The sequence below is a fragment of the Scylla paramamosain genome, chromosome 46 (genome assembly GCF_035594125.1).
Source record: "Scylla paramamosain isolate STU-SP2022 chromosome 46, ASM3559412v1, whole genome shotgun sequence".
NCBI classification, from domain to species: Eukaryota; Metazoa; Arthropoda; class Malacostraca; order Decapoda; family Portunidae; genus Scylla; species Scylla paramamosain.
This window is the reverse complement of record NC_087196.1, coordinates 3,210,050-3,223,650: the sequence shown is the minus strand read 5'-3', so window position 1 is coordinate 3,223,650 and position 13,601 is coordinate 3,210,050. Positions and strand designations below refer to the sequence as shown.

Here is a 13,601-nt window from a genome sequence, read left to right as displayed (position 1 = left end):
TAAAAAACTGAAGGATAAGTGTCTTGAAACTTCCCTCTTGAAGGAATTCAAGTTATAGGAAGGTGGAAATACAGAAGCATGCAGGGAGTTCCAGAGTCTGCCAGAGATACTGGTTAACTCTTGCATCAGAGAGGTAGACAGAATAGGGTTGAGAGAAAGAAAATCTTGTGCAGGGAGGTTGTGGGAGAAAGGGAGGCATGCAGTTAGCAAGATCAGAAGAGTAGTTAACATGAAAATAGCAGTAGAAGATGGCTAGAGATGCAATATTGTGGCGATGAGAGAGAGGCTGAAGACAGTCAGTTATAGGAGAGGAGTTGATGAGACGAAAAGCACTTGATTCCATCCTGTCTAGAAGAATGGTATGAGTGGAATCCCCCAGACATGTGTAGTATACTCCATACATGGGTGGATAAGGCCCTTGTACAGAGTTGGCACCTGGGGGGAGGGGTGAGAAAAAACTGGCAGAGACAAATCACAATGCCTATCTTCATAGAAGCTGTTTTAGCTATAGATATGGTGTGAAGTTTCCAGTTTAGAATATAAGTAAAGGACAGACTGAGAATGTTCAGTGTAGAAGAGGGGGGCAGTTGAATGTCATTGAAGAAGATGGGATAGTTGTCTGGAAGGTTGTGTCAAGTTGATAGATGGAGGAATTGAGTTTTTGAGGCATTGAACAATACCAAATTTGACTGCCCCAATCAGAAATTTTAGAATGATCAGAAGTCAGGTGTTCTGTGGCTTCCCTGCATAAAATATTTACTTCCTTAAGGGTTAGACGTCTATGAAAAGACGTGGAGAAGTGCAGAGTGGTATCATTAGCATAAGAGTGGATAGGACAAGAAGTTTGGTTTAGAAGATCATTAATGAATAATAAGAAGAGAGTGGGTGACACGACAGAACCCTGTAGAACACCACTGTTAATAGATTTAGGAGAAAAACAGTGATCGTCTACCACAGCAGCAATAGAACGGTCAGAAAGGAAACTTGAGATGAAGTTACAGAGAGAAGGATAGCAGCTGTAGGAGGGCAGTTTGAAAATCAAAGCTTTGTGCCAGACTCTATCAAAAGCTTTTGATATATCCAAGGCAACAGCCAAAGTTTCACCAAAATCTCTAAAAGAGGATGACTAGGACTCAGTATGGAAAGCCAGTTCACCAGTAAAGTGGCCATGACGGAACCCATTCTGGCAATCAGATAGAAGGTTGTGAAGTGATAGATGTTTAAGAATCTTCCTGTTGAGGATAGATTCGAAAACTTTAGATAGGCAGGAAATTAAAGCAATAGGAAAGTAGTAGTTTGAGGGATTAGAACATTCATCCTTTTTAGGAACAGGCTGAATGTAGGCAAACTTCCAGCAAGAAAGGTAGATGTTGACAGTAGATGTTGACAGACAGAGTTGAAAGAGTTTGACTAGGCAAGCACAAGCATGGAGGCAGTTTTGGAGAACAATAGAGGAACCCCATCAGGTCCATAATCCTTCTGAGGGTTAAGGCCAGCAAGGGCATGGAAAACACCACAGCAAAGAATTTTAATACCGTAGGTAGCATAAAGTAGTCAAAGAGTGGAGGAGAGGGAGGAACAAGCCCTGAATCACTTAAAGTAGAGTTTTTAGCAAAGGTTTGAGCAAAATGTTCAGCTTCAGAGATAGATGTGATAGCAGTGGTGCCATTTGGTTGAAATAAAGGAGGAAAAGAATAAGAAGCAAAATTATTTGAGATATTTTTGGCTAGATGCCAGAAGTTAGGAGGGGAGGTAGATCTTGAAAGACTTTGACACTTTATATTTATGAAGGAGTTTTTGTCTAGTTGGAGAACAGACTAGGCATGGTTCTGGGCAGGAATATAAACCGCATGAGATTCTGGAGATGGAAGGCTTACTGTATTTGATGGATCATAAGATGCAACTTTTCTCAAAAAAAAGTCTCAGGAAATAAGCCTGCATCTTATGAGGCCAAGGTTCAGCTTGAGACAGTGGTTGGTGGTAAGTCTATGGCAACAGAGGCTCTAAAATCAAACCCCAGACATCTTCACACATGTACACAAAGTGATTATTGGTACTACACCACAAAACAACTCTTTCTTTCAAGATAACAACATATAACAGGTCACACTGGTAATTCACATAAAATGACACCAATCAGGAAGAATTTGCCTAAGTGACCATGCACCACGCATTGCATGTACCAAAACAAATATGTGGTTGGTTATGAGCTGAACCCAGTGGCACGCGCAAGCTTCACTGCATTCTTTACAGTGTGATGCCATTACTCCTTGAGATAAGACACACTTTCATACAATTAAAATTGCACCAATCTTTTAACATTCTTATGAACAAACTTTGTTACCCCTGTAGTCTCTCACAGTCACTGCTGATGCCATATGCCAGGTACATGTTCACATCTCACAACAGGATTGGTATATAGGCTACTAGCAAATATTAAAGTTTTAAATGCAAAATATTGGGATCTAATAATGATCTAAATGCATGTGAGAATCTTTATACATCAGGTGAAATCCTTCACTTCATATTCAGAGCTTAAATCTGTTCATTTATCTTTTTTTTTCATTTCAATGTCTGCCAAAACTGGGTGTGTCTTATGAGCCCATGCATCTTATGAGCCATCAAATACAGTAAGTACCTTTTGTGGGCCTCCTCTCTATCATGTATACCACAAGAACAGGCTGTGTTAAACCAAGGTCTGAAAGGTTTAGGTCAAGAAAAAGAGTGATGAATGTATGCCTCCATGCCAGACACTATCACCTCTGTTATGTACTTGGCACACAGAGACGGGTCTCTGACATGGAAGCAGTAGTCATTCCGAGGAAAAATCAGCAAAATACCTCCTCAGGTCCCCTCAACTAGCAGAGGCAAAACGCCAGAGGCACCTCTGCTTAGGGGGGATCCTGAGAAGGGATTGGAGCGATAGGACATGATACAGATATGAGATTGTGATTGGAGGAGCCTAATGGAGAAGAGAGGATGACAGCATAAGCAGGATTAAATGTTAGGAAAAGGTTAAGAATGTCAAGAATGTTGGGTGTATCTCCAAGATGGTCAGGAATACGAGTAGGGTGTTGCACCAATTGCTCTAGGTCGTAGAGGATAGCAAAGTTGAAGGCTAGTCACCAGGATGGTCAGTGAAGGGAGAGGAAAGCCAAGGCTGGTGGTGAACATTGAAGTCTCCAAGAATGGAGATTTCCACAAAAAGGAAGTGTCAGAATGTGCTCCACTTTGGAAATTAAGCAGTGAAAGAATTTCTTATAGTCAGAGGAGTAAGGTGAGAGGTATACAGCACAGATAAATTTAGTTTGAGAGTGACTCTGTAGTCATAGCCAGAGGGTGGAAAACTCAGAAGATTCAAGAACATGGGCACGAGAGCAGGTTAAGTCCTTGCACACATAAATGCAATGTCCAGCTTTGGATTGAAAATGAGGATAGAGAAAGTAGGAGGGAACAGAAAAGGGGGTTACTGTCAGTTGCCTCAGACACCTGAGTTTCGGTGAGGAAAAGAAGATGAGGTTTAGTAGAGGAGAGGTGGTGTTCTACAGATTGAAAATTAGATCTAAGACCATGAATGTTTCTTAAATTAATGAAGAAAAAGTTAAGAGGGGTGTCAAGACACTTAGGGTCAATAACAGAAGAGGAGTCCAATATGGGGACATTTGTGGTCCCTTCCCCAGATGGGGACTCCAAGGCTGGTGTAGGAGTTGCCATGATAATTTTGAATTTTGAGTGAAGGATGTGTGTAATTAGGTGCTTGTAGTTTTGTGTGAAGGAAGAGAGGCTGTGACTGCCCTCTTGTGTTATGAGACACAAAGGGAAATGTTCAGTGAAGTCACAGCAGGGTTTAATGACAAGTTCACAGCACCCCCTGATCCAGTGCTTTAGACCTCAATGGGAGTAATTATCATTTTGGCAGGTACCTACTGCCTCCTCCATTCATTGCAATGGGGAAAATAGTTTAAATTTTCTAACATTTCGGATTTCGAACAGCATTCAGGAATGAATTAAGTATGAGAACCGAGGTTTCACTGTATTCTAAATCATTCATCCCTTTCTTTGGTAAACTCTGGAACTCCCTGCCTCCTCCATTCTTTGACTTGGACTCTTTCAAGTGGAAGGTTTCAAGACACTTATCCTCCATTATTTGATATTTGTCTTTGGAATTCTCTATGGGACTTGGCATTAAGTAGGCCTTTTTGTTGTTGTTGTTGGCCTTCGCCAGTGGCCTTCTTGCATAAAAAAGAAAAGAAAAGTCTCAATCTCTACCACTGGGACTAAAGCATTGCCAGTCTCAATCTCTACCACTGGGACTAAAGCATTGCCAGTCTCAATCTCTACCACTGGGACTAAAGCATTGCCAGTCTCAATCTCTACCACAGGGGCTAAAGCAATGCCAGTCTCAATCTCTATCACTGGAGCTAAAGCATCGCCAGTCTCAATCTCTACCAAGAGGGACTAAAGCATTGCCAGTCTCAATCTCTACCACTGGGACTAGTAAAGCATTGCCAGTCTCAATCTCTACCACTGGGACTAAAGCATTGCCAGTCTCAATCTCTACCAAGAGGGACTAAAGCATTGCCAGTCTCAATCTCTACCAAGAGGGACTAAAGCATTGCCAGTCTCAATCTCTACCAAGAGGGACTAAAGCATTGCCAGTCTCAATCTCTACCAAGAGGGACTAAAGCATTGCCAGTCTCAATCTCTACCAAGAGGGACTAAAGCATTGCCAGTCTCAATCTCTACCACTGGGACTAAAGCATTGCCAGTCTCAATCTCTACCACTGGGACTAAAGCATTGCCAGTCTCAATCTCTACCAAGAGGGACTAAAGCATTGCCAGTCTCAATCTCTACCAAGAGGGACTAAAGCATTGCCAGTCTCAATCTCTACCAAGAGGGACTAAAGCATTGCCAGTCTCAATCTCTACCAAGAGGGACTAAAGCATTGCCAGTCTCAATCTCTACCACTGGGACTAAAGCATTGCCAGTCTCAATCTCTATCACTGGGACTAAAGCATTGCCAGTCTCAATCTCTACCACAGGGGACTAAAGCAGTGCCGATCTCTATCAATGGAGGACTAAATATTGCCTATTTCTACCAACAGGGAACAAAAACACTTCTTTTTTATCCTTGGAGGACAAAAACATTTCCTCTGCACCAATGAGGGACAAAAACACCTCTTTTTTTGGATCACTGGAGTACAAATGAGACATTTTGGATCAGTGTGGAACATAACCACCTATTTTGGACCACTGCAGTATAAGACCACTATTTTGGACCACTGGGAAACAAAACACCTATTTTGGCCTCTGTAGTATAAAATATCTCTATTTTGGACCACTGGGAGACAAAAACACCTCTATTTTGGACCACTGGGGGACAAAAAAAAAACACATCTATTTTGTACCAGTGGTAGTGTGTGCAAACAGTTTATGTAAATCTGAAAGAAATATTGTGTGATGACTGTTTTAAAAATGGAACATGATCACAGATTCTATAACAAAGGTAAACAGGCAAGTTGCACAACATAATCCTGTAACAAAAGGACAACAAAAGGATAAATTCCACACACACACACACACACACACACACACACACACACACACACACACACACACACACAGACCTTTTGCTGGAGGAGTCCTTGTTGTACCACCATTTCTGAGCGGCCCCGTCCTGCCCTGGCCACCCCACGCACCAGAGCTGTGGATGCCCCATGACCAATGCCCACAGAGAAGAGGCGTGTTTCATGTGCATGGCGGCCCACCAACTGCGTCACCTGGTCCACATTGCTAACCTCCCCATCCGTGATCAGCAGAATCTGAGGGATGGGCACAGGATTATCAGCTGATTCTGCTAACCTCATCTCACCCCCTCTCTCTGTCCATGATAAGCAGAAACTAGAAGCTTTTGAGGTGAGGCTGTCTCCTGATCTGACATGACCTCTCCTCTCTCCACTGGCAGCCTGGGACAAAGTTATGAGTTGATTCTGTCTAGCCTAACAAGACCTAATCCTCTGTACATGGCCAACAAAGTCTGAAGGTTGTGACAGAAAGGATCATACTCTGAAATACTTCTATGCTGTACCTCCACTACTTTCCAAAGCCTCTACTTGAAGTTACATAGATTTCTAAGGGTGTTCTAGTGATGGATTAATAAGATTCCTAGAGTATTAACAGAAGAAACACTATTGAAAACCCAGCTTATCATTTCTATAGCCCTTACAAATAGCCATGAAACATGGATCTCTAAAGGTGTTTTTAGTTCTAGTGACAGCTTAATAAGATATTCACAATATTAACAGGAGAAACACTCATGAGAATTAAGCTAATAATTTCTGTGGTCTTTGAAAATAGTGGTGGTGAGAGAGAAAAACATTTCTGAATACTGGTGAATGTCTTGAGGGGGGTGGTCAGTGCAACCCAGTGGCAGGCAAACTCCATCCCAGAGATCAGACTCAACCTGTGATGGCCTGCTGTCCTGCCCACCAACCTGACCCATGAGTCTGGTTTCCACTAATATTGCAACATAGCCCATGAAACTCAACCTCCTAAAATATAATCATGGCATACAGAAAACACTTGCCAGAGAAAAAAGATGTACAGAGAGAGAGAGAGAGAGAGAGAGAGAGAGAGAGAGAGAGAGAGAGAGAGAGAGAGAGAGAGAGAGAGAGAGAGAGAGAGAGAGAGAGAGAGAGAGAGAGAGAGAGAGAGAGAGAGAGAGAGAGAGAGAGAGAGAGAGAGAGAGAGAGAGAGAGAGAGAGAGAGAGAGAGAGACAGAGAGAGAGAGAGAGAGAGAGGAGTGCGAGGGGAAGGGGGGAAGAAAGGCGTCATAAATAAACAAATCCAGTGCCCCCTACCTGAGAGCATGAACAAGAGCAACAGTAAAAGACAGAGGTAAGACAGATTAAAGATAGATGGGTGCAATATTTAGAAGATGAAAAGATAATTACAGAGGACCCACAAACATATTCAGTGCTTCCCTCCCCACCTGTCGAGAGTAGCCGGGTGTGGGTGGCTTGGCATAAATGCTCTTCAAGGGTGCTAGTATCTCCGTGCCTCCCATATCGGCATACATGTTGGCCTGCAGCTGGCATGCCTCATTCAGTGTCTTCTCGGAATAGATGTGACTCCCCCTGCAACAGTCACACTGCAGGGATTACAATACTCCCCCCCCCCTCCCACACACACACACACACACACACACACACACACACACACACACACACCAGACACATGGTACAAGCCTGGTTTGATCTTATGAATAGGTGAAGATGGGAGGAGGAGGAAAAGGAAGAATGGAAATTAATCACAAGGCAGAAGAAGTACAAGGTGAAGGATGAGAAGACATACATACAAATGGAGGAGGAGAAAGAAAGAATTCTAGCCTGACCTAACCTAACCTAACCTAACCCCGGACCTGACCACTCACTCCGGGAACAGTGCTGAGAAGGATGATCCAAAACTGACAATATTGAAGAGACATCCTGGTGGCAGACTCTTGAGGAACAGAAGTAATGTTGCTCTAGCACTCTGCATCTTCTCCCCTCCCATGCTTCCTGTGGGACAGAGGTCAGCATTAGACAATTATGTATGCTGAATCATGTGTGTGTGTGTGTGTGTGTGTGTGTGTGTGTGTGTGTGTGTATTTACAAACTAGGTAAATACACACACACACATACAAGATCACCAAGCACAAGTTTAAAGATTATGTACATTAATGTAGATGGCTTGGTGTTGAGCCTATTGGAACTTAAAGACTACTAAAAGAACAATAAACCAGAAGTGGTATGTTTAACAGAAACCAAAATAAAAGAAGCAATAAAGTTGGGATTTGCAAAGGAAGGATATAGCACATGGAGGAGAGACATAAAAAGGAAAGGGGGGAGGAGGAGTGATGATATTGGTAAAAGAGGATATTGTTGATGAAAAAATGGAATATGGTAATGGAATGGCGGTAACATTGAGTATTGTTATTAAGATCAAAGGAAGTGAAAAAAGGAAAATCAACATGACATATATACCACCAAAAAACTAATGCATGGGAGACCAATAAATTTAAAAGCATGCAACTGGAAACAAGAAATAGTATAGAAGAAATTATGAGGAAAAGTAACAGAGTGTTCTTAGTAAGTGACTACAGCACTAAAGGAATTAACTAGGAGGAGATGGAAGTGAAAGAAAATGTCAGGTCATGGAGTGAAGAACTTATGCAAACCATGATAATGAATACAATGAGACAGTGGGTGAACAAGCCTATGAGTTGCAGAGAAGAACCATCACAGTTGAACTTAGTGTTTACAAAAATCCCAGAAAGTAGACCAAGTATACATTGTCTTAGTCCACTGGGAAGAAGCAATCATGTGATAATAGACAAAAAAGTGTTGCACAGGAAAAGAACAATACAGAAATGGGAGGCAGAACTATGCTAAACCAAGCTTTGCAGAACTTAATAAATTCTAAGGAAAAATCAACTGGAAAGAGCTATTTGAAGGTAAAGTAGTGCAAGAAAATATGAGACATTTTTAAGCAAGCATAGAGAAGGGGTGCAACAGTTTGTACCAAGTTATAAAGTGAAAACTGGGAAGCATGAATGGTGTGTAAAAGCAAAAAAGAAAAAGGACAGGGCATGGAAGAAAATGATGAGACAAATTTTTTTTTTTTTTTTTTATGTAAGGATACTGGCCAAGGGCAACAAAAATCAATAAAAAAAATGCCCACTGAAATGCCAGTCCCGTAAAAGGGTCAAGGCAGTGGTCAAAAATTGGTGGATAAGTGTCTTGAAACCTCCCTCTTGAAGGAATTCAAGTCATAGGAAGGTGGAAATACAGAAGTAGGCAGGGAGTTCCAGAGTTTACCAGAGAAAGGGATGAATGATTGAGAATACTGGTTAACTCTTGCGTTAGAGAGGTGGACAGAATAGGGGTGAGAGAAAGAAGAAAGTCTTGTGCAGCGAGGCCGCGGAAGGAGGGGAGGCATGCAGTTAGCAAGACCAGAAGAGCAGTTAGCATGAAAATAGCGGTAGAAGACAGCTAGATATGCAACACTGCGGCGGTGAGAGAGAGGCTGAAGACAGTCAGTTAGAGGAGAGGAGTTGATGAGATGAAAAGCTTTTGATTCCACCCTGTCTAGAAGAGCAGTATGAGTGGAACCCCCCCAGACATGTGAAGCATACTCCATACATGTACAGAGTTAGCAGCTGGGGGGGGGTGAGAAAAACTGGCGGAGACGTCTCAGAACACCTAACTTCATAGAAGCTGTTTTAGCTAGAGATGAGATGTGAAGTTTCCAGTTCAGATTATAAGTAAAGGACAGACCGAGGATGTTCAGTGTAGAAGAGGGGGACAGTTGAGTGTCATTAAAGAAGAGGGGATAGTTGTCTGGAAGGTTGTGTCGAGTTGATAGATGGAGGAATTGAGTTTTTGAGGCATTGAACAATACCAAGTTTGCTCTGCCCCAATCAGAAATTTTAGAAAGATCAGAAGTCAGGCATTCTGTGGCTTCCCTGCGTGCTATGTTTACCTCCTGAAGGGTTGGACGTCTATGAAAAGACGTGGAAAATTGCAGGGTGGTATCATCAGCATAGGAGTGGATAGGACAAGAAGTTTGGTTTAGAAGATCATTAATGAATAATAAGAAGAGAGTTGGTGACAGGACAGAACCCTGAGGAACACCACTGTTAATAGATTTAGGAGAAGAACAGTGACCATCTACCACAGCAGCAATAGAACGGTCAGAAAGGAAACTTGAGATGAAGTTACAGAGAGAAGGATAGAAACCGTAGGAGGGTAGTTTGGAAATCAAAGCTTTGTGCCAGACTCTATCAAAAGCTTTTGATGTATCCAAGGCAACAGCAAAAGTTTCACCAAAATCTCTAAAAGAGGATGACCAAGACTCAGTAAGGAAAGCCAGAAGATCACCAGTAGAGCGGCCTTGACGGAACCCATACTGGCGATCAGATAGAAGGTTGTGAAGTGATAGATGTTTAAGAATCTTCCTGTTGAGGATAGACTCAAAAACTTTAGATAAGCAGGAAATTAAAGCAATAGGACGGTAGTTTGAGGGATTAGAACGGTCACCCTTTTTAGGAACAGGTTGAATGTAGGCAAACTTCCAGCAAGAAGGAAAGGTAGATGTTGACAAACAGAGCTGAAAGAGTTTGACTAGGCAAGGTGCAAGCATGGAGGCACAGTTTCGGAGAACAATAGGAGGGACCCCATCAGGTCCATAAGCCTTCCGAGGGATATTAGGCCAGCGAGGGCATGGAAAACATCATTGCGAAGAAATTTAATACGTGGCATGAAGTAGTCAGAGGGTGGAGGAGAGGGAGGAACAAGCCCAGAATCGTCCAAGGTAGAATTTTTAGCAAAGGTTTGAGCAAAGAGTTCAGCTTTAGAAATAGATGTGATAGCAGTGGTGCCATCTGGTTGAAGTAGAGGAGGGAAAGAAGAAGAAGCAAAGTTATTGGAGATATTTTTGGCTAGATGCCAGAAATCATGAGGGGAGTTAGATCTTGAAAGGTTTTGACATTTTCTGTTAATGAAGGAGTTTTTGGCTAGTTGGAGAACAGACTTGGCATGGTTCCGGGCAGAAATATAAAGTGCATGATTTTCTGGTGATGGAAGGCTTAAGTACCTTTTGTGGGCCACCTCTTTATCATGTATAGCACGAGAGCAAGCTGTGTTAAACTAAGGTTTAGAAGGTTTAGGACGAGAAAAAGAGTGAGGAATGTACGCCTCCATGCCAGACGCTATCACCTCTGTTATGCGCTCAACACACAAAGACGGGTCTCTGACACGGAAGCAGTAGTCATTCCAAGGAAAATCAGCAAAATACCTCCTCAGGTCCCCCCAACTGGCAGAGGCAAAACGCCAGAGGCACCTTCGCTTAGGGGGATCCTGAGGAGGGATTGGAGTGATAGGACAAGATAAAGATATGAGATTGTGATCGGAGGAGCCCAACGGAGTAGAAAGGGTGACAGCATAAGCAGAAGGATTAGAGGTCAGGAAAAGGTCAAGAATGTTGGGCATATCTCCAAGACGGTCAGGAATGCGAGTAGGGTGTTGCACCAATTGCTCTAGGTCATGGAGGATAGCAAAGTTGTAGGCTAGTTCACCAGGATGGTCAGTGAAGGGAGAGGAAAGCCAAAGCTGGTGGTGAACATTGAAATCTCCAAGAATGGAGATCTCTGCAAAAGGGAAGAGGGTCAGAATGTGCTCCACTTTGGAAGTTAAGTAGTCAAAGAATTTTTTATAGTCAGAGGAGTTAGGAGAGAGGTATACAGCACAGATAAATTTAGTATGAGAGTGACTCTGTAGTCGTAGCCAGATGGTGGAAAACTCGGAAGATTCAAGAGCGTGGGCACGAGAGCAGGTTAAGTCATTGCGCACATAAACGCAGCATCCAGCTTTGGATCGAAAATGAGGATAGAGAAAGTAGGAGGAAACAGAAAAGGGGCTACTGTCAGTTGCCACAGACACCTGAGTTTCAGTGAGGAAAAGAAGATGAGGTTTAGAAGAGGAGAGGTGGTGTTCTACAGATTGAAAATTAGATCTTAGACCGCGAATGTTGCAGAAATTAATGAAGAAAAAGTTGAGGGGGGTGTCAAGACACAGAAAGGAAAGGAATGTAATATGGAATGTAGTAAAATAAGAAGAGAAGAAAGAAACTTTCAAAGTGACATAGTAAGAGAATGCAAGGAAGAACCCAAACTCTTCTACAGATACATAAATGGGAAAATTAAACATGAGGATGGCAGGAAGAATCTAAACTCTTCTACAGATACATAAACAGGAAAATGAAACATGAGGACGGCATAAAGAAGTTAAAAAAGGAAGGAAGATTTTAGGAAACTGCTGAGGAGATGAGTGAACTAACGAATGAGAGTTTTCAGTCTATGTTTACAAAGGAAACCAACTTTGTAGCATTGAAAGTGGTATCACAGAATGAGGGAATACAGGAGATACAAGTAAAGAGATAAGAAATCAAGAAACTGCTGGAAGAGCTGGATGTTAGAAAAGCTATGGGACCAGATCAGGTAAATGGATGGATACTAAAAGAATGCAGAGAAAAAATGGAGGAACCCTTATAGGATATAGTCAACAGCTCATTGAAAGAAGCAAAATTACCAAGGGAATGGAAAAGGGCTAATATAGTCCTAATATATAAAGGGGGAAGTAAAATGGAACCATTAAAATACAGGCCAGTATCACAAACAAGTACTGTAAGCAAGCTTTATGAAATAGCAATTAAAGATAGATGGCTGCAATATTTAGAAGTTATAAAGTTATAAAAGATAATTACAGAAGTTATAAGAGATAATTACAGAAAAGCAATTTGGATTCAGGAAAGGAAGATCCTGTGTCACAAATCTACTGAGCTTTTATTCGAGAGTAATAGATGAAGTGCAAGAGACGGACGGATGAGTTGATGTGGTATACCTGGATCTCAAAAAAGTATTTGGTAAAGTTCCTCACAAAAGTCTAATGTCAAAGTTAGAGAATGAAGGAGGACTAAAGGCAGCAACATTGAGATGGATGAATGGATGATTATCTATAAGGGACACAAATGAGAACAGTAATCAGAGACCCTAATTCAAGCTGGTGTGAAGCAACAAGTGGGGTACTGCAAGGTTCTGTGTTGGCACCTATTATGTTTCAAATATATATAAATGATATGGCAGAGGATCTAAATAGTTATGTAAACCTTTTTGCTGATGATGGAAAATAACAAAAATAATAAAAGATGAAAATGACTGCATGGAGTTATAAAAGGATATTGACAAGATACATGAAAGGAGCCAAAGATAGAAACTGGAATTTAATGTTAGAAAATGCCATGTGTTAAAAATAGAAAAAAAGTAAAAAGAGACCTTTATGGAATTATATAATGAGATGAGAAACAATAATGAAAAGTAATGAAGAAAAGATTTGGGAGTACTGATCCAAGACACATACCACCTGAAAGGCACATAAATGGAATATTTGGTTCTACATACAGCTTGTTAACAAACATTAGGGTGGTGTTTAACTATTTAAAGAAATGATGAAGAAAATTACATCAAGCATGATATCACCTAAATTGGAATATGCAACAGCAGTTTGGGCTCCACATAGAAAAAGAAGATATATGGAAACTGGAATGAATACAGAGGATACCGACAAAGATGTTACCAAAGTGAAAGGCTTAAGCTATGAAGAAAGACTTGAAGAGGTGGGATTACCAACACTACAAAGGAGAAGAGAAAAAGGAGACCTGATAACAATGTACAAATTAGTACACAATATAGAAAGAATAAACAGAAATGACTTGGTACAATAGATGGAGGAAGGAGAGAGATAGATGAGGGGCAAGGAAAGAGAAAAAGAAGAGTGGATGTTCGAGCGACATCAAGAAATACGGCTTTCCATATCTAACTGCTGAAATCTGGAATGATTTGAAGGAAAAGGTGGTTTTGGCAAACAGTGTACAAATGTTTAAAGAGAAATTGGATAAAATAATATGGTTATGGAGATAGGGCAAAAGGAGCTTTGGCTTGTGCTCTGTACAATACAACTAGGTAAATACAATTAGATAAATACATACCACATCAATCAACACT

At 41.5% G+C, this 13,601-nt stretch overlaps 1 protein-coding gene across 9 annotated transcripts in view; it reads right to left on the bottom strand.

Moving 5' to 3' along the window:
* LOC135094621 (von Willebrand factor A domain-containing protein 5A-like) overlaps positions 1–13,601 on the bottom strand; it is a 176,448-nt gene that overhangs the window by 58,270 nt on the left and 104,577 nt on the right. For all 9 annotated transcript variants that reach the window (XM_063994871.1, XM_063994876.1, XM_063994872.1 and 6 more), the window contains exons 9-11: positions 7,434–7,560; positions 6,993–7,137; positions 5,629–5,823 (exon numbers count right to left, since the gene is read on the bottom strand). In XM_063994871.1, the coding sequence (XP_063850941.1) occupies positions 5,629–5,823; positions 6,993–7,137; positions 7,434–7,560 (467 nt within the window). The remainder of the gene's footprint in view (positions 1–5,628; positions 5,824–6,992; positions 7,138–7,433; positions 7,561–13,601) is intronic.